The following is a 24,908-nucleotide window of genomic DNA, read 5'->3' as shown; positions in this document are numbered from 1 at the left end:
ATATAAAATGGAGCAACTGGAGCAATGTCATGCAGGGTTGTGTAACTGAGCTACAAAACACACTAACTCACACTCATGCTCACGTACACAGTTCCACTGAAATTCAGACTGTCTGAACTGAAATCCCCTACTCTGACTCAACAGCTGCAAAAGTGAGCCAAAAACGCTCACGCATATAATATTAAAGTTTGTGTCCACAGGAAGTACCTCATACAACTAAACAAACACACAGCCATTTAAAGCTAACGGGCTTGGCTTGCTCCTCCTGCTAATGTGACTCCATATAAGGGGCTCTCAACTACAGTTTATCATGACTGGATCTGTAATCCAAGTAAATCAATAATTCTCTCAATAATCAATAACAATAATATTAATAATAATGAGATCAAATGATTTAGAGCGGAAATACCTCATGAGATCCTGCCTTTTGTAAAGCATACATTTGTAAAATAAATCTGAAATATTATTGAATCAGAATCCATCAAAGGGACCCCAGGCAGGTCACAGACAATGGAAAGAAGGTCACATGGTTACATGTATGCTTTGAGTCAGTAAGAGGATGACAAATAACAATCTTTTATTAGAAAATAAACATTTTGTTGCATGTTTATTTTGCTGTATGTGTGTGGTCGTAGTATTCCCTATACATTAATCATATAAATCATAAGTTTCTGAAAATGTAAAAATGCAGTTTTCTGTGATGGGTAGGTTTAAAAGTTGACAGAATATACAGTTTGTACAGTATAAACAGCATTATGTCTATGGAACGTCCCCATAAAACATGGAAATGTGTGTGTTAATTGTAAAATGTAAATTCATACATATGCAAACGTATATTTTATTTTATTTATACTTTAATTATTTAGAGCACTTAAGCACAAGACTGCAGATCAAAAGGTCTTCAAATACTGTATATTAATTCATTCAAATGATTATACATTTGATTAAAGTTTGAAAAACTGATGGTTTTTTTGCTATGGATTTGATTTTAAACCACTCTCATATAAATGGTGTTTTTGTATATCAATATTATTTATTGTCGTTACGAACAGTTGAATTTTTGATTTCGCATTAATTTAATGCAAAAACTTTTTTGATCAGGATTCTTGGACGGTGTGTATGACAGCAGAAAAAGTGGAGAAAGACAAACTTGTTATAATATTTCAACAAGATGATGGATCCTTAAAGGGATAGTTCACCCAAAATTGAAAATTCTGTCATCATTCACCCGACCTCAAGTAGATCCAAAACACAAAAGAAGATATTTTGAAGAATGTCTATTATCAAACAATTGTGGGGCACCATTGATTTCCACAGTATTTGGTTTTCATACTATGGAAGTTTCATACGGTTTGGTTCCTCATTTTGTTTCATTTGTGTTCAGCAGAACAAAGAAACTTATACTGGTTTGGAACAACTTGAGGGTGAATAAATGAGGACAGAATTTTTATTTTGGGGTGATCTATCCCTATAAGATTTATCAAACAATCAAATTCATTTTAAAATATTTTCTAGACAGTTCCGTGAAGAACTGTCATCATTCTCTCTTCTAAGTTGAAACTTTTAAAGTAAGAAAAGGAAAAGTAAAACCTGCATCGCCGTGTGTAAACGTAACATTGACGCAGATTAAACAGTGAAAGTTTGTTGGTTTTGACTCGCTTCGCCTTCTTTTAGCCAAACAATGAACTTTTCCCCTTGTCTGGAGTGCAAAAACATAAAAAAACAGAACAACTTCCCTCTAGACACTTCCCATTTTATGCGGCTGCACACCTCAAGTTAGTGTTAATTCGACAGTATTTACAAGAAATCAACGACATGACAGCAAATCCCATTACGCATATTTCCACCAAATCAAAATATGAGCGCCTAACTTAATGACCCACTTTATCATTTTCATCTACTGTGTGTTACACTGTTTATCTGTGGAAACAAACAAGCTCAAGTTCGCAGAACTTCATATGGACGACAATGCGGCTGAATAAAAGTGAAACAACACTTAGCCTCGTGACGCAGGTGAAAGATCATTTTAAATACCACGAGCTGAAGGCAGAAAGAGAAAGACAGACAGAAATGACTCACTGCCCTTTGGACTAATTGAACCTTGTAGAGGATTGTGGACTCATACTGACTGACCTTGAAGGCCTAGTTTCACTCACACCCAACTTAAAATTCTAGTCTGCGAAGTCAATTTAAACAGCTTAACGGGTCAATACTACCTCATCTTCTTTGGAGCATGAAGAACTGCCTCAACATGTCAGTATGTACATAATGTTCTGCCATCAGTCCAAAAGCATCGTCACTCACCTGTTCTTTCAGTTCAGTGAGTTGGCCTGACAGGTTCGAGACGAGCTTCATGGTGGATTCAAGTTTCTCCTGGAGATTCCTGATCTCGTTCTGCTCGCCCTCGGCATCGCTGCTAACCAGCGACATTGCCCGCATCCGTGGAAACCAGTCCAAGTTGTGTTCCTGTTGGAACAGTGTACATTCAGTAGCTGCAACTCAAAGTCATGTACACTACTGTTCAAAAGTCAGATTTTTATTCAGTAAGGATGCATTAAATTGTTCATAAGTGACAGTAAAGGCATTTATAATGTTACAATTTTTCTATTTCAAATAAATGCTGTTCTTTTAAACTTTGCGTTCATCATTTCCACAATAATATGAAGCAGAACTGTTTTCAACATTGATAATAATAAGAAATGTTTCTTTGAGCACCAAATCATCATATCAGAATGATTTCTGAAGGATCATGTGACACTGAAGACTGGAGTAATGATGCTGAAAATTCAGCTTTGCATCACAGGAATAAATTACATTTTAAATATATATTCAAATAGAAAAACAGTTATTTTAAATTGTAATAATATTTCAACAATATTACAGTTTTTACTGTATTTTTGATGAACAGATCATTTATTATACAGTACCATGTTGTAAATGCCCCTTTTTGAGTGGAAGGAAAAACAAGCCGTTTTCGTGCATGTATCTTTAAATGCAAATGAGCTGCTGCTCCCCACTCTGCTTTCCAGAAGAGGGCGGAGCCTTTACAACTCGTGCCCCAGATACTCTGACAAAAACTAACAAAACGTCTGTTCGGTTTTGATTATCATCTCTATTGCGGTCACACTCACATGACATTGCAGTTCTTCATCATCATCATTTTAAAAGTCATAACAGTTTAAACTTCTGATATATGGTTTTCTGAGTGCACACGCGCACAGAAAGCTGGCTGTTGGACGGCGCGTCCCGTGAGTATTGCACTAAGTTCTCTTTTCCATCTTATTGTGCTTAAACTGTCAAATACACAAAGTTTATAAAAACACAAGTTGGTTATGTCTGTGAACGTAAACAGCAGGGAAAGAAATCGCATGTGTATATTAGATCTGTGTATTAAAGTGGCGTAATTACAGTATACTGCTGGATGCTGTTAATATGAACCAAACAAAAAAAAAAAAGGGGGGGGGGGAATTCACTGCTCTTGATTAACTTTAAGAATACATTTCTTACTTGAATGCTGCTGTTAAATGATCTGGCGAGGAGATAAACATGCCAAACTGTGTACAGCTCACACAGGGGAGGAGCTAAGCTAATTCCCTTGCCAGTAATGGGCGGGGCTTCATGAATCTGGAACCGCTTGTTTGGAGAGGCTGTTTATGATTTATGGGGATTATAAAAAAAGGAGTGAGTGGATATTTACGATTATAGGCTGGTTGTTTACACACATCTGTGTTCAAACACCTTATAAAAGTGAATTTTGCATAATACTGTAGGTCCCCTTTAAGAAATCTTACCAACCCCAAACCTTTGAACAGTAGTGTATCTTTAAAATGTATAAATGTAAAAGTATTTGGAAAGTTTGTTAGGCTTTAAATGAATAATTCAGTCAGTATTTAGTTGAATAATATGACAAAAAAAAGTATTGTGATACTTTCTAGTTAGTTGATAAAATCATACAGCATGTTCATATTCATATGATGACCTCCAACTGCAGTTACTCTGCTAGGACACCTGTGTGAATTTGAGGGACAATGACTTCATTCATCCACTGAAAAACACTGCACAACTGGCTTATTTGATATTTTGTTATTGAATGCAAGTCTGACTTGTTGGGGTCACTAACAATTGAAGCATTATTCAGTGTCTGCTGTATGATTTAATTAATTACTCAGATACTCGGATTCTTTTCCAAAACATTTTTTTAAACCCCAGCCCCTAGATTTCCCACCATCCACATGGAGCAAACCATTCGAAATCAGACCCTGACTAATGGGGTCCTTGAAATCATGTCCTCCTCCACCTCACATTCCCTCCCTGTCTATCCGTTTATAAGAAAGTGTGCTTACATCAGACAAAATTCCCTATGTGTAATATGATTACAGCAAAGGAAACACAGTATCAAAGTCACATGAGCATGAGGACAGCTTCACCCTCAGATAAGTGCTTCAAAACATTGAGCACCATGTTTCTCCCTAAGTGGCCTACAATTATTTAACAAGGGGGAAACTACTATCCTCTTTAATGAAATATTTTACATTACACACACTAATTTAATAAAGCAAAACTCTAAAATCAATGTTTAACTGCAAGATGAAAGCAGGAGTGGACTTGAGGTAATGCTATTTGTTTTCTAGCATAACAATGACCTCAGATAGAGAAAACAGCCAAAAACAACCTCATAGATGAAATGAATACAGTATGGGGATATGTGGAAATATGCCACATGCCACAGAGTAAAATACTATTCTTAAATATATGATTTATATACTATTCATAAAATATGATTTCATAATATATAAATATATAATATCATATACATTGGGTACGGAAAGTATTCAGACCCCCTTACATTTTTCACTCTTTGTTATTATTGCAGCCATTTGCTAAAAATCATTTAAGTTTTTTTTTTTCCTCATTAATGTACTCACAGCACTCCATATTGACAGAAAAACACAGAATTTTTTACATTTTTGCAGATTTATTAAAAAAGAAAAACTGACATATCACATGGTCCTAAGTATTCAGACCCTTTGCTGTGACACTCATATATTTAACTCAGGTGCTGTCCATTTCTTCTGATCATCCTTGAGATGGTTCTACACCTTCATTTGAGTCCAGCTGTGTTTGATTATACTGATTGGACTTGATTAGGCAAGCCACACACCTGTCTATATAAGACCTTACAGCTCACAGTGCATGTCAGAGCAAATGAGAATCATGAGGTCAAAGGACCTGCCTGAAGAGCTCAGAGACAGAATTGTGGCAAGGCACAGATCTGGCCAAGGTTACAAAAAAATTTGCTGCACGTAAGGTTCCTAAGAGCACAGTGGCCTCCATAATCCTTAAATGGAAGACGTTTGGGACGACCAGAACCCTTCCTAGAGCTGGCCGTCCGGCCAAACTGAGCTATCGGGGGAGAAGAGCCTTGATGAGAGAGGTAAAGAAGGACCCAAAGATCACTGTGGCGGAGCTCCAGAGATGCAGTCGGGAGATGGAAGAAAGTTGTAGAAAGTCAACCATCACTGCAGCCCTCCACCAGTCCGGGCTTTATGGCAGAGTGGCCCAACGGAAGCCTCTCCTCAGTGCAAGACACATGAAAGCCCACATGGAGTTTGTTAAGATGGTGAGAAATAAGATTCTCTGGTCTGATGAGACCAAGATAGAACTTTTTGGCCTTAATTCTAAGCGGTATGTGTGGAGAAAAGCAGGCACTGCTCATCACCTGTCCAATACAGTCCCAACAGTGAAGCATGGTGGTGGCAGCATCATGCTGTGGGGGTGTTTTTCAGCTGCAGGGACAGGACGAGGGAAAGATGAATGCGGCCAAGTACAGGGATATCCTGAATGAAAACCTTCTCCAGAGTGCTCAGGACCTCAGACTGGGCCGAAGGTTTACTTTTCAACAAGACAATGACCCTAAGCACACAGCTAAAATGACGAAAGAGTGGCTTCACAACAACTCTGTGACTCTTCTTGAATGGCCCAGCCAGAGCCCTGACTTAAACCCAATTGAGCATCTCTGGAGAGACCTAAAAATGGCTGTCCACCAACGTTTACCATCCAACCTGACAGAACTGGAGAGGATCTGCAAGGAGGAATGGCAGAGGATCCCCAAATCCAGGTGTGAAAAACTTGTTGCATCTTTCCCAAAAAGACTCATGGCTGTATTAGATCAAAAGGGTGCTTATACTAAATACTGAGCAAAGGGTCTGAATACTTAGGACCATGTGATATTTCAGTTTTTCTTTTTTTAATAAATCTGCAAAAATGTCAACAGTTCTGTGTTTTTCTGTCAATATGGGGTGCTGTGTGTACATTAATGAGGAAAAAAATGAACTTAAATGATTTTAGCAAATGGCTGCAATATAACAAAGAGTGGAACATTTAAGGAGTTCTGAATACTTTCCGTACCCACTGTAATAAATTGTATTAGCGTTGGTCTTCTATGGCAAACAACTGCATAACACATTTACATTTAGTCATTTAGCAGACACTTTTATCCAAAGCGACTTACAAATGAGAATAGTAGAATCAATCAAATCAACAAATTTTGTGTTGGCTTGGGAAAGCCTAGCCAGAAAGTTTGAAGTAGTTTAAAAAGCTTGAAGGTGGAAGCAGTTTGAAGCTTGAAATAGGTGTAAAGTTTTAGTTTAGTAGTTTTAGAAGCTAGAAATATTGATTGAGAACATGTTGCTAACATGTTTTAGATTGTTCTTAGCATGTTTCTAACATTATTTAACACTTTGTTAGCATTTTAACATGAAGCTAACATGTTTTAACATGATTTAACACATTGTAAGCATGTTTCTCGCATAACTTTGCATGTTATGTTTCTAACATGAATTGCTAGTTTGTTTTAGCATGTTGCTAGCTTGATTTAACACATTTCTAGCATGTTTCAACATGTTGCTAGCATAATTTAACACATTGCTAGCATGTTTCTAGCATGAATTAGCACATTCCAAGTATGATTGATCAACTATTTAGAACATTAGAGCAAATGCATAGCAACTCCCTAGATACCACCCAGACACCCCAACAATTACACAATAACACACTAAAAACCATTTACAATACCTTAGCAATTGCATAGCAACATTCTGGCAAGCACCCAGAACAACTTACTGTAGCATGGCTGTGAGTTTTGCACAGGCAAGAAAATGTACAAAGTGTATTTTTTACTTTTTTCCTCAGTGATTTTAATGGGCTGTGACCAGTACAAACAGTTCTTAATGAAAAATCCATGTCCTTTTGTTGCAATATCTCAAAATGGTTTATAGTACAACAAGCGATCATAGACAGCAGCGGGAGTACGAGCTCGGACCCGAGCCAAATGCGATTGCGGAATGTCTGACTTCTGGCTGGTGGGAGAGGTCAGATGCAGCTCCTAATAAGGATGAGAGGGATTCTAACAGAAGCAGAGAAAAAGTGATAGTCACATTACAGAACACTGGAGGGAGAACGGCCAAAGGACACTTCATTCTCTAGTCATGCATATCCTTTTCTCCCCAAAGCTGGACTGCTTGCACATAAATACACAAACACATCAGTGTTTTTAAAATTAACTCGGCCTGCAGACAGACAAGTTCAGGCTAGAGAGCTTTGTGAATGCAGTGAACATGTTCTATAAAGTCAGCGAGTTCCTCCAGCAATTAACATGACATAACTGCCGTGACATGCTGCACAACATCTAAAACTATTTTAAAAAGCATTCTTTCTATTTATAACAACTGTGCATGAAGTTATGTTCTCATATTCCTAGAGAGACTGCATGGAATACTTGGAATGTTTTAGCACACCGTGGGACTATTTAAAGTGCCTCTAGTGATGACTGTTTTCATGTAGGTTTCCTGAATACTCCCCTCGTCTGCCATTGGTCAATTAAACAGATAGCCCCGCCTCAAAGTAACAGCACTGATTAAGCCATAACCAATAATAAAATGACATTTTGGGCCACTCAAATAAACAAAGCAATGTTTCTGAAAGCAACAAATATAGGATATATATATATATATATATATATATATATATATATATATATATATATATACAGCTATGGAAAAAATTAAGAGACCACTCCAAGTTCAGAAATCAATGTTAAGTGGTCTCTTAATTTTTTCCATAGCTGTATATAGGTTGACTTTATACAGGAAAGTCAACCAATAAACGGCTCAGTTATATATATATATATATATATACTTTTTTATATATATATATATATATATATATATATATATATATATATATATATATATATATATATATATACTTTTTTATATATATATAATTTAAATAAATTATTTAATGAGACTTTCAAAAAATATTTGGTAAAAAGACAAAAACATTATCTACAAATAACCTTTTTTTTCGGAAAATTACAATTAAACGTGATTATGAAAACATAGCAGTTTAAGCAAACTTTTAGGGAATATTTAAGCTTTTTTCGTGATATAGTGATGCCAAAAAAAGACTCTGACACTGAATTTAAATTGGGAAAAAAAAAGGAAAAAGTTTTGTTTTTTGGAACGTTGAGCTATTTTTGTTGCTGGTTTCTAGCATGAAACCTTAATTTGTTTTTAAGCAGGTTTCCCCAGTTTCCGCCAGTGGTCGATTAAACAGATAGTCGCGCCTCATTGGTTAAGCCACTAAATGAAATGCTCGGCCACTCGAATAAACAAAGCAAACAGAGCAAGTTTTATACATTGTGGGAAGTCACAAACAGCTCACTTATATTTGTCTATCCATATTAGAAGAAAGTTGTTTTATACAAAAAAAATTGTTTCTGCTTCAGAATAAAGATAACAGTGAGACAAAATTTAAAATACAAATAAAGTCACACATTTTTTTTACTGAGGCAGAAGCCGGCTTCCATAGAAAACGGTGATTAGTCATAACGTCTAAAAATAAACATTTTACCTTAAATATTTATATAAACTTTAACCTAAAGCATTGGGGGGGGGGGGGACTTCATGCATATATAATTTTATCAGCTTCACACTTGTATGCGTGTGTGTGTGTGACAGAAAGAGAGACGAGGTCGTTCAGGCTGCAGGTGTAGAGAGCAGAGAAGTCCCCTTTGCCTCTGAAATCTCAGACGGGTCGTGCGCACACACTTCAGACAGACAGTTCCACTCAGGCGCAGGGGAAAATCACAGGTAATGCTCTCACTCATTCTGAGAACAAGAGAGGAGTGCGTGTGCACTCACTTCCTGCTGCCACAGATGTTGAGGTTTGTGTTTACCTCCACCCACAAACATTGTCGTCTGTGCATGGAGCCCAGCTGTCAGCCGGTTTCGTCATCGTCATCACAGAGGCACACGTCGTTATCTCTAATCAGTCCTGTATTGCAGCAAACACTGCACCGCAGAGTCTGCTCTTGAAATCTGTCAAATGATGAGACCAACGTCATTCACGCTGATCAGGCTACCACAGTTCCTCCCAGCCCATAAATGGTATGCTGCATAGACTGATGCCCACCAAACTCAGCTTTTATACTCATAGTTATTAAACTATTATTATTTAAGGCGGAACCAATATATAATAGTGTGTCAAAATAGTGAAAGTTCTCTCTAAATAGTCAGCTATACAACAAAATAATTTTAGTAGTACTGGCAGTACAAACATTCAAACGTGTGCACAGAATGCCACTTCAGACAGCATGCCAGTACCGGATTGAGTTCTCTTTCGCGCTTGAGCGGGCAAAAACACAAAATTATGTAAAAATTCCCGTTTTTGTTGAGTATCCTCATAAACACAGTCTTAAATGTGTTTAAAAGTCTCAAATGAATGTTTGTCAGATCCGTGTCATGTGCGTCAGGTCTTAAAGTGACAGCAGCCTAATAAACCTGCTGCTGTCTGTGTCATTAATGTTCATCAAAGAACAAAAGACAAAGAAAAAATCACTCACTGCTCTTGACTAAATAACTTTTGTAGCTTTAATAAGGATCATTCTGTATTCTACAGTAAAGTGTTGGTCTGAATGTGAGGTCTGTTTGACCTACCTGAAAATCCGTTTACAAGGTTAGATGGGCTTTTTTTGTGCATTTTAGTAGGGCAGATAAAAATCTGAACTGGCCTGACTGGACCAGTAGAAAAAACCCTTAGCACTGAGCCCTGATATATTAAACGCACAGCTAAATGTGACATTTATTACAATGGGTTAATGTGAATATTGTTTTAAGTTCACATAAAATATATCTTTAAAGCCTATTAAATGCTAAAATTGATAGCTTTCAGTTAGCTTGACTGATAGCTTTTCAATACTGTAATGCTGAATGGCTATAATTAAAATCAATTATAAAAATCTATTTAATAGAGACATCAGAATCAGTACTGCCATCAGTGATACTGGCCTTCATTCATAGTGCTTAGTAAAAATGCCATTATTATATTATATATATATATATATTATATATATATATATACACACACACACATTTTTTTTTTTTTTTTTTTGATGTTTAAAGGAAATCCATCATTTATAATACTGGGCGACTTTCTAATGACGCCAAATTTAAAAATGATATAAAAACCAGCATCTCTGATGCAGGATCTAAATCAAGAGGATATAGTGACATGTCTACATCATGACCTACACTGAAATACTCACTTCCTCTGGTCTCACTTCTACAGAAACGAGAACTACAACTATTTCTAAAAATATTTTAAAAATTCCTTAAAACATTAAAGGGATAGTTCATCCAAAAAAAAATGAACATTTTGTCATCATATATCACCACATGAAAGAAGACATTTGAAAGGAAATTGGTAACCAAACAGTTTTAGTTACCACTGACTACCATTGTACAGAGAAAAATCTCAAAATGCCAGTAGATGACAGAATTTTATTTATTTATTTATTTTTTGTGGGTAAACTATCCCTTTAATGTAGAAATTACAACAGTGCTCATCCGCTTTATCCGGCACGGCGGAAATGCAAATGAAACGTATGCGTCTTTTCTTTTCATTTTTTTTTTAAACTATTGCTGCTTTGGTTTCACACTTATTTGGGTGTGTTTGTGCACGTTTGTGCGTCCGAACCAGCCCCCTCTCAAACCTCTATTTCCTAAGCTTTGTTTACACTTGACAGCATTGCCAGTAAATGTGTGAGTGCTCAAGCCACATCAATTTCAACTGTATCTGCTGCTTCAATGGAAATGAGGGAAGTGTGAATTTCATTACTAATACCACAAGAGCCCACACACTTAGACAGGATGCTCTGTGGTCTGAGCAGCAACAACAACTTCAGGTCCTAAACCCGACCCGAACATTTACGCACCGCTTCAAAGCTCGACAATTACGACTAACGTCATCAAGAAGCTGTGAATAATATTCACAGGGGAAAAAGGCTGAAGGGAAAAGAGCAGGTTCATCGGGGGTTCTACCTACAGACTTGCTTGATCTAACCTCAATTACCTGAATGAAAGTAGACAATTAAACAGATAAGGTCTTTCCTTAGAATTAAAGAAAACAATTTAAGTGCAGTCCGGAACTTTTTTTGGTTAAAAATTATCCAAAATCAATTTTTGAACAACTTCATACCCAGCCTTATCTCCTTATTTTAGCCTGATTCACAATGGTAAGCTTTTAATAATGTTTTATAATAAGAGTGACCTGGTGGATTTTTGCAGGAAATTTGAGCATGCAGCAGTTCGTCTGTGCGTCATTACGTCACGTCCGTAAACAGAAAGGAAGGAGTCCCAGCTACTCGGCTTTATCATGTGACGATGCAGCTGGTAGCGGATCATTTATAGCCTGTTCTCACAGCAGCTGAAATAATTAAACTTGTCATTTTGATGGCGGATTGTAATCCAGAAAGATCCAAATGACAATCATCAGTGACAACTGGAGATTCACCCATAGTCAAAACGCAAAAGACTGCGGAGTCACTAATCTGAAATAACGATAACAATTCCGCAATTCCTTTGTCTCCTCAAGATTGGACTATTGTAACGTTGTGTTGCACGATATACCGGTACTAGAAAGGTATCGCGATACCCTGCTCTTAAAAACGGTCCGGTTCTTCATTTTATTAGTACCGGTACTTTGAGTTCCAGCTATATTTCCAAATGTGTGACAGCAGGGGGCAGTGTGCGTGCAGTGCGCTGCTTCGAATGCAAATTGAGTGCGTCTTTATTCCTCTCGACTGCACAACGGCTTTTATGATGACGAAACGAGAGATGTGGTTATAAATACAGGTGCTCTCGCAAACCTTGCAGATGCACGAAGCGAAATATGGCATTATTTTTCTTACATTGCCGACAGCCAGGAAAAAAGCCCACAGACACCACAAAGCCCGTCTGCAAAAGATGTTACAAAATAACGCAAGCGAAGGGAGTCAAAAGCATCTTGCCATCAAACATCCCGATTTGTACAAAGAATTTAAAGAGCGACAGGTTAGTGAATGTGATAGCAGCTTTATGCTTATGCTCTCAAACATTAAATGAGTATTTATTTTACTCGTGCAAGCAGACCTGAGGTTTAATATTTAGTCTAAGTTTAATAAGTGATATCTGGTTGCAGAAATAAAATTAATTTAAAAATACATAAATATGTGAAGGGCATATACAGTTATTTTAAACCAATTCATGCTTTAATAACATTGCTCTAATTATTTACAGTAATCTAATTTTGACTATAATCTTACTGTCAAAAACACCTACATGTATTAAAAAAACAGCAAAAAAGCATAACAGCAAATAATTTACAATTTTATTGAGCATGAAAATAATAAACATTAAAAATTATATTAAGTCTAACTTTAACTTCATGGCATCCAGAATTATCAGCCTGCACACTGTTGAAGAAAGAAGTTCTGTCATATGTTATTGATTTACTTTTCCTGCTGTTTTAGGTTTTTGCCATAGTATCGTTTAAGTATCGGTATCGTGATATTTAAGTTAGGTATCGTATCGTAGTCAAAATTTTGGTATCGTGACAACACCAAGGTAACGCTCTTCTCATCGGGATTCCTAGCAAGAGCATTCAGAAACTCCAGCACATACAAAACAGTGCCGCTAGGATCCCGGTGAGAGTGCGTAAATATGAACACATCACACCAATTCTTCAATCCTTTCATTGGCTTCCCATTTCTGCCCGGATTGGGGACAGAGCCTTCTGTGCCGTGGCCCCTCGGCTCTGGGATGCTCTCCCTGAACACTTGAGGGCTCCACAAACGACAAATGGTTTTAAAAAGAACCTAAAAACGTATTTTTTTAAAAAAGTTTTTCAATGTTTAAAACTTTCTTAGTGTTTAAATTTTGTTTTAGTTGGCAGTTGATTTTTAACTTAATTCCTAGATTGTTTTAATTGTTTTTTGTTTTATTTTATTTTGCCTCTATTGTAGCACTTTGAGATTTTCTTTAAAATGTAAAGTGCTTTATAAATAAAATGTATTATTATTTATTATTATTATATGACTGCAATCACAGGTTTCAAACAGAGATGGCGACAAAAAGGAAAAATAACGGACTGCAGCTTTAATTTAATCTAGCGTAACAGTAAAAATGTAAGACAATAGACTGCTGCAGGGATTACATATTTCTGTGGTCCAACCCAAAAGTTTAATGGCAATAGGATTTTTCTTGAATACAGTTGAAAAATGAGCTCCGTGATCAACACAGTTTATGACTGTTGCATGTTTTGTTCTTAAAGGTAATCTTTACAAATGAACACAACTTTTATGAAATTTTAAGCCTAAATATCATCAGCAGAGGAAAAGAGCTTAAGTTAGGCTATAAACAAACTAAATCATGGTCGCACAACTTCAACCTCACCATCACAAATGTGCGACAAATCAACAATTTTTTTTGAATCTACAAGTTTGAATTACAATAGCAAGAGTATAAGTATAAATACAATGAGGCTTTAAAAGTGGACTAGTGAGTAGACAAGGTTTTCTGTTTGTTATAATGAAAATATTTTCAAAAAATGAACATTTTGTCATCATATATCACCACATAAAAGAAGACATTTGAAAGGAAATTGGTAACCAAACAGTTTTAGTTACCACTGACTACCATTGTACAGAGAAAAATCTCAAGGTGAGGTTGAAGTTGAAGTTAATGACATTTAAATGGGACCTATTGTGCATAATGTGTCCGCAAAGTATACAACCACCCTATTGTGGTAAAAAAAAAAAAGATCCATTCCTTTTGTGAAATCTGAAACAGGATGTCCAAAATAAGCTGTTCAGGAATGTACTCCATTGTCATCACATTGGAACAGGCCCCGCCCACGACTGCCGATCGAATCTGCCCTATTAGCTCCTCCCCTGAGTGAGCTGTACACAGTCCGCAATGTTTATCTGCTCGCCAGATCATTTAACAGCAGCATTCAAGTAAGAAATGTAGAGCAATGAGTGCTTTTCAGTTTTTCTTTTGTTGTTTGATAACAGCATACAGTGAGGAAAATAAGTATTTGAACACCCTGCTATTTTGCAAGTTCTCCCACTTAGAAATCATGGAGGGGTCTGAAATTGTCATCGTAGGTGCATGTCCACTGTGAGAGACATAATCTAAAAAAAAAAAATCCAGAAATGACCATGTATGATTTTTTAACTATTTATTTGTATGATACAGCTGCAAATAAGTATTTGAACACCTGTCTATCAGCTAGAATTCTGACCCTCAAAGACCTGTTAGTCTGCCTTTAAAATGTCCACCTCCACTCCATTTATTATCCTAAATTAGATGCACTTGTTTGAGGTCGTTAGCTGCATAAAGACACCTGTCCATCCCATACAATCAGTAAGAATCCAACTACTAACATGGCCAAGACCAAAGAGCTGTCCAAAGACACTAGAGACAAAATTGTACACCTCCACAAGGCTGGAAAGGGCTATGGGGAAATTGCAAAGCAGCTTGGTGAAAAAAGGTCCACTGTTGGAGCAACCATTAGAAAATGGAAGAAGCTAAACATGACTGTCAATCTCCCTCGGACTGGGGTTCCATGTAAGATTTCACCTCGTGGGGTCTCAATGATCCTAAGAAAGGTGAGAAATCAGCCCAGAACTACACGGGAGGAGCTGGTCAATGACCTGAAAAGAGCTGGGACCACCGTTTCCAAGGTTACTGTTGGTAATACACTAAGTCGTCATGGTTTGAAATCATGCATGGCACGGAAGGTTCCCCTGCTTAAACCAGCACATGTCCAGGCCCGTCTTAAGTTTGCCAATGACCATTTGGATGATCCACAGGAGTCATGGGAGAAAGTCATGTGGTCAGATGAGACCAAAATAGAACTTTTTGGTCATAATTCCACTAAACGTGTTTGGAGGAAGAAGAATGATGAGTACCATCCCAAGAACACCATCCCTACTGTGAAGCATGGGGGTGGTAGCATCATGCTTTGGGGGTGTTTTTCTGCACATGGGACAGGACGACTGCACTGTATTAAGGAGAGGATGACCGGGGCCATATATTGCGAGATTTTGGGGAACAACCTCCTTCCCTCAGTTAGAGCATTGAAGATGGGTCGAGGCTGGGTCTTCCAACATGACAATGACCCGAAGCACACAGCCAGGATAACCAAGGAGTGGCTCTGTAAGAAACATATCAAGGTTCTGGCATGGCCTAGCCAGTCTCCAGACCTAAACCCAATAGAGAATCTTTGGAGGGAGCTCAAACTCCGTGTTTCTCAGCAACAGGCCAGAAATCTGACTGATCTAGAGAAGATCTGTGTGGAGGAGTGGGCCAAAATCCCTCCTGCAGTGTGTGCAAACCTGGTGAAAAACTACAGGAAACGTTTGACCTCTGTAATTGCAAACAAAGGCTACTGTACCAAATATTAACATTGATTTTCTTAGGTGTTCAAATACTTATTTGCAGCTGTATCATACAAATAAATAGTTAAAAAATCATACATTGTGATTTCTGGATTTTTTTTTTAGATTATGTCTCTCACAGTGGACATGCACCTATGATGACAATTTCAGACCCCTCCATTATTTCTAAGTGGGAGAACTTGCAAAATAGCAGGGTGTTCAAATACTTATTTTCCTCACTGTATATTGATGTAGGTACTGTATATTATGCTGCTGTCACTTTAATACACAGATTTAATACACACATGCAATAGACCTTTTTTCACATTTCTGGGTTTCTCAGAAGCGGAAGTCATCATAGTTGGGTAAAATCGAGAATGCATTCATTTTTTTTGTTTCCATTTTCTCAAATAGCAAAAGAAAAACTCCACAATAGTGTTAAGAAGGTGTGTGTTAGGATAATGGCAGTAAGAAGAGAGAAAGATGTCATTTTTACTGTCACTCCCATAGCAGCATTAACTAGATTTTTGTAATTTGATGCAAAGGTAATATAATACTAAGTATAGTGTTGTAAATGTACGTTATTAAAAAAATTAAACATCCTTTGCGGGATTTACAATATTAATGACCGTTAAAACACATCATCACAGTCTGGGAAAAGGGTCTATTTCTTTCCCTGCTGTTTACGTTCACAGAAATAACAGACTGTGTGCGAACTTTGCGTGTTTTTGACATAACCTTGTCTGTATTTGACAGTTTAAGGGCAATAAGATGGGAAAGAGAACTTAGTTTAAAACTCACAGGACGTGCCGTCTGACAGCCAGCTTTCTGTGTGCGTGCTTCGGATGTGTGAGCTCAGAAAACTATATATCTGAAGTTTAGACTGATATGGCTTTAAAATGCCTGCTAATAGTAAACTTTCATGATGACAAAAAACTGCAATGTCACATGAGCATGACCACGATAGAGAAGATAATCAAAACCAAAACCAGATGTTTGGCAGAGTATTCTCGTAAAGGCTCCGCCCTCTTCTGGAAAGCAGGGTGGGGAGCAGCAGCTCATTTGCATTTAAAGATACATGTACGTAAACAGCATGTTTTTCCTTCCACTCAAAATGAGCATTTACAACATGGTATAATAAATGATCTGTGGGGTATTTTTTTTTAGCTGAAATTTTTTTCCTGACAACCTCTGTAGTCCCATTTAGCCACTTGTTAGCAAATGCCATTTTCAAGACACGTAAAAGTTATGTTACTAATCTATTTTTGGCAGTAAAATAAAATGTAACAACAGGTTAAGCTTGTGTTCACCACTGACTTTATTTCAGGCATTTAAGCAAAAATCCACTGAAAAAAACCCATTGACTTTGGAATGACGGAACCGGAAGTTTGAAAAACTTTTAGAACTCATTCCTGCAGCTGCTCATACAGCTCGGCTCACATTTATTTCCCAGATTCCATTCTTCCTGTCACGTCCTGTCCTTGTCTTTACTGAATAAAGTGTCAAAAAGTGACTTCATGTGCGTTTTCCAGTCAAATATGGCTTTACTAACCTCAGCCTGAAGCTCTACCCAGCATGCTCAGCTTGTGACTGATTTTTTTTTCTTCTCACAAGCCACAGAGACCTTGCATCATCTACTGATGCATCACAAATTGCTCTATCCTTTGTTGTCAGGTCAAAGGGTTCTCATTTTTTTTTAAGAGGCCTTAAAGGGCACCTAATCTGAAGTCAGGTGATTCCTCGCAAGACCATGTGGGCAAACCCTCAAAATGTGCCATGGAGGTCAGGACCTGGGCCAAAAGACACACCCGGATCAGAAACTGTGTCAGAAACCCACCGCTGCGCCATCTGCGTCAAGAGAACAACCACTTGTGCAGAAGGGGCTTTCCTGAGCACTTCTCTTTCACTAAAATTACTCAAAAGTCACATAAAATGCCATTAAAGTTCCACGCCATTGCATTAAGCAAAGCATATGATGACCTATAAAAAGACAATAAAGATAAAACAGGATGTTTAAATTAAGTGCCCTCGTTTTGAAATACTTTTTTTCTTAACCCCATTGAGCGACAAATGATTGATTCGCTATAGTTGTTAAAAGAGTTACTCTGAGGAAAAGCCCATAGTGCTTTAGGAAAAAGATAATTTTTCAAACACATGCATACAAAGGCGTACACAGATTTAGCGATCATGAGGGGGAACTCCTGCTCCCCTGGTCAAGCAACTGAATCGATCCGTATGTGTGTGTGTGTGTGTGTGTGTGTATGTGTGTGTGTGTGCTTTCACAGCTTTTCTCAAGGATTAACAAATTCTGAGCCATTTTCAGAACATCTTAAGTCTCCATTCTGAAGGCAAACAGAAGCTCCGGTGTCCCTCAGAGACCATAGGTCACAAAGTTGGGGTCATTTGAGGGATTTACTGTGAGGAATTTAGAGCAAAATTCCCTAAGTACTCCACTTTCCCAAAGGTAGAGGTTAAAGTAGGCAACATTCCCAACAGCAAACTAAACCTCTTGGGTCAAATAGGTTCATTTCAGATCCAAGGTTGTGGATTCAACTAAAAGTAAAAAGATCAAAGTCTTTAAGAGGTAGACATGCTTTAGCGCAGCCATCATGGAATGATTTATTCCTCATAAATACGTCATTCTTTGGAAATCTGATATAAAACGGCTTCTCTGAACTCATGCTATGGAAAGGGAGAAAGAAACCCACACACAAACACCATATCAGTGTGTTGGTTCCCTCTCTTTGTGTACAAGTAGATGCTCAGTGTCAACGTTATCACAGTGATATCATCTGCCAGAGTTCACAAACAATCCTCAGCAATAAACAAACACATCCAATGATCCAAAACTGCGGTATGCCGATTTCCTCTCATCATGTGACTTTGGCCCTAGGGCTTAAATTACCTTATGGTGACCTCAGTTTCTTGCAAGGCAACTGCTGTGAAGAGTTTTAATTTATGATTAGGTGATTACAATGATAGCAAACTGAGTCATTTTTCTGAGGAACTGAAAGCAAAAATGTAAAACAATTTTATAAAAGCACTTACACTACTCTTCAAAAGTTTGGGGACGTGCGTTTTTTTAATGTTTTTGAAAGAAGTTTCTTTTGCTCACAAAAGGTTGCATTTCTTTAAAACTACATTACAACTGTAATATTGTAAAATATTTTAATATCTTTAAAAATTTAATTTATTCCTGTGATGCAAAGCTGAATTTTCAGCATCATTACTCCAGTCTTCAATGTCACATGATCCTAATATGCTGATTTGGTGATCCAGAAACATTTATTATTATTATTATTATTATTATTATTATTATTATTATTATAAATGTTAAAAACAGTTTGAAAACTGCATAATAATATTTTTTTCCAGGAATCTATGATGAATAGAAAGTTCTAAAGGGCAGCTTTTATTTGAAATGGAAATCAAATAATCTTTTGTAACATTATAAATGCCTTTACAGTCACTTTTGATCAATTTAATGCATCTTTGATGTATAAAAGTATTCATTACTTTCATAATAAACAAAACAAATCTTACTGACCCCAAACTTTTGAATGGAAGAGTACATAACGTCAGTTAACTTTGGTCATGTTTTACTTTGGTCATGTTTTACCATTTAATGATTCACTTCTATTGTAATCTGAAATATTTTTGTCTTTTTTTAAAGAAAAGGAAGGATACGTTTTCTTACATTTTTCAAAATTATGCCACAAATGCTGTTTATTGAGTTTAATAAACCCAGAATATTCCTTTTAGATGGATAAATGCTTCCGTTGTGTGGTTTATGCATACAAGTAATTAGATATGGTTCTTGTTTTAACTTTTCTTATATGTGGAATAAGCGGTAAAAAGTTCAAATAAAATTCTTTGAGATACCATAACCACCTAAGATGTTACACTTAGCTGTTGTGGATGAAAATATTTTCTTTTTAACTTTCAAAAAAGTAGCACAGTCTGTAAAAAAGATACAGCACATAACCGTACCCATCTAGGACGTAAAATTTAAATGTATTTAAATAATAAAGTCAGCTGCTGCACTTCGAACCCTTACCCGGATCATTTCGGCCACATAGCTCTCAGGCCCAGTGAACTCCGTGGAGTCTTTCACTTTCACAAGCACGATGAAGAAGAGATAATGCCACATGTTGTGCTCAACCTTAATGTGCTCCTCAAACGTCACTGTTTTGTTATCAAACTTGTCCCTCTCCAAACCTGTAGAGCAGAAACACAATGAAATGAGTTTGCATTAGTTGTTTTGAATGGCCCTTGTCACATATACCTTTTTTTGAGTTCTTGAGGTCAGTTAAGAAGATCAAGATTAGGATTAATCTTGAAGTGACAATCTGTCTAACGGATAGTTGTCCAAAAATAAGAATCTGTTTAGGTCAGGAACATTTTTAGCTCTATGCAGTTTATTCAGTGAGAGGGAAAACAATCCTTTAAGCCTTTGACACAATGCATAACAAATAAACTGATATTTCTTTCTCTTACGGTTTAAAAGAAAACTGTACTGTATCTGGAAGAGGAAGTAGAACCACAGGGAAACTGTTTGTATACAAGTGCGTTATGAGCAATCGGAGGTTAGGAATCTCGTGATGGTCATAACAAAACAAAAACAGTCTAATTTCAATGCATGATTCGTGAGTGAACACATTGGGAAACTATCACTTGACGCAACACGTCATCTTCGCTCCAGTCGCACGTTTGTGCTTCTCATCTCAGATTTGTTTTCCTGTGTGTAAAGTTTACATTCTGTTGTGTGTTGAGCTTTTGAAATTGAAGTTGAGATTGTGAAATCATCCGAGAGATGAACTGAATCCCAACAAACTGCAGATTCAATATTAATTCATATCAAAATGCATGAGTCAAAAACAGCGTTCTTATATAAAAGCTGTGTGCAGCGTGAGAATTATGATCATTTACAGCTGATCTCACAGGGTCAGACACACCAAGTGGCAACAGGAAGACACTCCTCCACCTCCACAGTGAGTTATGACTAAGACTTCTGGTGAAGAGGGGGCGTCTTAATGTTTATGCTGGAGCAAAACAGCTTTATGGGCCTATGAAATTTATAAGACAAAAACCGTTATCCTCAGTGACTATTATTCAAGATTGTTGGGAAGACAGACATTAATTTATTTAAAAAAAAAAAAAAAAAAAAAAAAAAAAAGAGGTAGGGAAAGGTGGAAGGCGGAGTTACATCCCAAAATTTGCAAAGGCTCATACATATTAATTAGGTTGTGCACAAATAATATACTATGATCTTTAACTGTTTTTAATAATAATTTATGTGATGCATTGATTACAGTGGAGTATATTTCAACCCCCCGCCCACAACAAAATAATTGGAAATGTCAAAAAATTATTTAAGCTTTTAGTTTTTGACAATAAACATCCTCAAAAATGGCCTTGTGACATATTTAGCTTGGCATCTTCATTCCTACATCCCATGCCCCTGTCAGTTCCGGGAGTTTGTAGGTCAGTGGATCTGCTATAAAGCGTTAAGCATTAACTCGTCCATCTGGTGGTAACGTTTTCGCTTTGAGTATGAAGGGTTTCATGTTCTAATTATGAAATTTTTATTTTAATAATCAAAAATGGCAGCTGTGTGTCAGGGGATGTGTATCAAGATCACATTTGTGTGCAGTTTGTTTTGTGTTTTGACTGGAATGGAAAGCATTCCATAGAGAAGCGATAATGAGTATTTGGGGTCCAAGGCACGTAGACACTCACCACAAATAAAGCAAGTCGTTTTCAGAACCTCCTCTTTCTTCTGCTTTTCACTTCTGAGGTCAGCAAAAGTGTCAATGATGACCCCAAAAATGAGGTTGAGAACGATAATGATGACCATAAAGAAGAAGAGGAGGTCATAGATCACACGAGCTGCAAACAGAGGCTCCTATAGAGAAAAGAGATGAAGAACACTCTTAAAATAAAAAAGTTTCAAAAGGGGGTTTCTGTACTGATGCCATAAAATAACCACTTATGGTTAATCAAAGAAACTCAGTGAACAGTGGTTAAAAGAGTAATTGTTTTTCTTAGTGTGAAGAACATTTTTAAAAATCTACACTATAAAGAACCTTTTGTGGAATGGAAAGGTTCTATGGATGTTCTTCATAGAACCATTGATGCCATTAAAGAACTATTATTTTTAAAGGGGTCATGACATGAGAAATCAAATGGGCCTTTATCTTTCGACATATAAAAGATATTTATACCTTTAAAACATCCTGCAAGTTTCAGAGCTTAAAATAAAAAAAAATAAAAAAAATTGATTGGCTGTTCAAAATGCACTAATCAGTGATCATAACTGCATTTGTAATGATGTTAAAGGTGCCGTAGAATGCCTTTTCAAAAGATGTAATATAAGTCTAAGGTTTCCCATGAATTTTCAACTCAAAATACCCCATAGTTTTTTTTTTTTTTACTAATTTTTTTAACTGCCTATTTTGGGGCATCATTAACTATGCACCAATTCAGGCTGCGGCCCCTTTAAATATCTCGCTCCCTGCCCTCCCAAGCTCTCGACTATAATACAGTGCATAAACAAAGTTCACACAGCTAATATAACCCTCAAATGGATCTTTACAAGATGTTCGTCATTCATGCTGCATGTATGCATCAATTCCTGTGAGTATAGTTATTTATTTGGATGTTTACATTTGATTCTGAATGAGTTTGAGGCTATATGCTCTGTGGCTAACGGGCTAATGCTACACTGTTGGAGAAATTTACATAGAATGAAGTTGTTTATGAATTATACAGACTGCAAGTGTTTAAAAATGAAAATAGCAACGGCTCTATTACAGTAATACAGTAATAAACGATGGTAACTTTAACCACCTTTAACAGAACATTAGCAACATGCTAACGAAACATTTAGAAAGACAATTTATAAATATCACTAAAAATATCATGATATCATGGATCATGTCAGTTATTATTGCTCCATCTGCCATTTTTCGCTGTTGTCCTTGCTTGCTTACCTAGTCTGATGATTCAGCTGTGCACATCCAGATGTTAATACTGGCTGCCCTTGTGTAATGCCTTGAACATGAGCTGGCTTATGCAAATATTGGGGTCATACATATTAATGATCCCGACTGTTACGTAACAGTCGGTGTTATGTTGAGATTCGCCTGTTTTCCGGAGGTCTTATAAACAAATGAGATTTATATAAGAAGGAGGAAACAATGGGGTTTGAAACTCAATGCATGTCATTTCCATGTACTGAACTCTTGTTATTCAACTATGCCGAGGTAAATTAATTTTTTGATTCTAGGGCACCTTTAAAGGTTAAGTGTATAATTTCCGCACCACTATCATCACACCAAGTGCAACTGGAAAAAAGTAGTTTTCCGAACACTTCCCAGAATAAATCGACAACCCCTCCCCAAACTAATAATGAGACTCCCCAGGTGTGGCACCTCTTTAGAAGGTTTCCGCAGAACATCTCCAACCCCACCGCCACTCCGCAGGCCGTGGCTCAACACGGTGACGATACACATGAGCAGTGAGTCGCACGTCCTCTCCTTATCCTCAATCACGACAGCAGCCGGCTGCACTCCCACAGCTGCGGGAAACAGCACGTCAATAAGCGCTAAGCAAATACACACAAAGTCTACCTAATCAAACAAAGGGCTGTTTTAATGTGGAATCTTCTACGTCTAGACGGCCGCATACATGCAAATGTCAGAGCAAAAATAGCATTTGTGGTTAAATGCGTTCCTAAAAGAGGATCAAACGTTATCAGATCATAACATATTACACAACATCTCATTCACAAAGAGAGGAGATCATTTGCAAACAAGTACAGAACTAGATCTGTATACTTTCTGGAGAAATTAAGTGGTACTAGCCATGATTGCTAAAGATTTCTATTTCAGATAAATGCAGTTCTTTGTACTTCCTTTTCATCAAAGAGTCAAGGTTTCCACAGGCAACAAACCTGTTTTCAACATTGATAAGATATGTTTCTTTAGCACCAAATCATCATATTAGAATGATTGCTGAAAGATCATGTGATACTGAAGACTGGAGTAATGATACTGAAAATGCAGCTTTGCATCACAGGAATAAATTATAATTTGAAATATATTAAAATAGAAAACAATTACTTTAACTTGTAATAATATTTCACAATATTACTGTCTTTACTGTATTTTTGATCAAATAAATGCAGTCTTGGTGAGCTTAAGAGACCTTTCAAAACATAAAAAAATCTTACCGACTTTTGAATGGTTCCAAAGTTTAATATTGTACATAGATGGCTGTTTCAAATCCCTCACCTTAAGTAACCCTTACTATGTTCAATAGCGATTCTAGCCTGAGTTTCACCCCAAGCGAGGTCTTTCAGTGTTAACTGATGTGCCAAACAGGGTAAGACACATTCACAGGGGCAGAAAAGCCATGCAGGTTCAGTTGGTTCAGACTGGCTGATCAGCTCCAGTGATCAAATTAGGCTGGCTTTACATCTTTTTTTTTTTTTCAAAGACCTTCTTGCAAATGCTAATTTTACTGATCTGACCTCTAAACCCCAAACCAGCATGATCCTGCTGAACATTTAGTGCCTGACTGTCATTAACCTCCAACCCCAAACATCAACCCAGTAACCTTCCATGGGTTCTTGAGGACATTGTGTCTCTCCTTTCCTTGTCTCATGACCAGCCGTAATACTCAGATTTAACTCTAAGTGTGTGTGAAAGAGTTGTGGGTGATGGGGTTCATACCATCCATCATGGTCTCTGTAGAACAGTTCTCCTCTTTCCGACAAACTGCGCCTGCCAGGAAATCTCCCATCTTACTAGCGGATTGCTCTAAACGTAGGAAAAAACTGCAGATTAGGTGCTATAAATTGTTACTCTCAAAGAAGCATGTGTCCTTCATTTGACCCATGAAGTCCTCCGCATGAAAACATGTCCAGGTCAAATATCAACCCAAAATCAGAAGAAAAAAAAGCTAAGTTTGTATATTTTTTGAGAGTTTTTACTGTATTACAATAAAAATACTGTGATAAAATACTTATTTATATTTTAATCAGCATAGATGAAAAGGCAGTATGACAATTACTTTCAAATTAAATCAATATTTAAATTGTGATTTACAGTAACATACATTACTGTTCAAATGTTTGTCTGTAAGA

The 24,908-nt window shown here is 37.0% G+C and overlaps 1 protein-coding gene across 7 annotated transcripts in view; it reads right to left on the bottom strand.

Moving 5' to 3' along the window:
- The window catches only part of itpr1b (inositol 1,4,5-trisphosphate receptor, type 1b), a 163,042-nt gene that overhangs the window by 3,603 nt on the left and 134,531 nt on the right, over nucleotides 1-24,908 (bottom strand). For all 7 annotated transcript variants that reach the window (XM_067387904.1, XM_067387899.1, XM_067387901.1 and 4 more), the window contains 5 exons: nucleotides 24,496-24,582; nucleotides 23,194-23,339; nucleotides 21,500-21,665; nucleotides 19,818-19,978; nucleotides 2,305-2,466 (listed from right to left, as the gene is read on the bottom strand). In XM_067387904.1, coding sequence (XP_067244005.1) covers nucleotides 2,305-2,466; nucleotides 19,818-19,978; nucleotides 21,500-21,665; nucleotides 23,194-23,339; nucleotides 24,496-24,582 — 722 coding nt within the window. The remainder of the gene's footprint in view (nucleotides 1-2,304; nucleotides 2,467-19,817; nucleotides 19,979-21,499; nucleotides 21,666-23,193; nucleotides 23,340-24,495; nucleotides 24,583-24,908) is intronic.

The sequence above is a fragment of the Chanodichthys erythropterus genome, chromosome 6 (genome assembly GCF_024489055.1).
Source record: "Chanodichthys erythropterus isolate Z2021 chromosome 6, ASM2448905v1, whole genome shotgun sequence".
NCBI classification, from domain to species: Eukaryota; Metazoa; Chordata; class Actinopteri; order Cypriniformes; family Xenocyprididae; genus Chanodichthys; species Chanodichthys erythropterus.
Note: the sequence above shows the minus strand (reverse complement) of the source record. Positions and strands in the feature narration are given on the sequence as shown.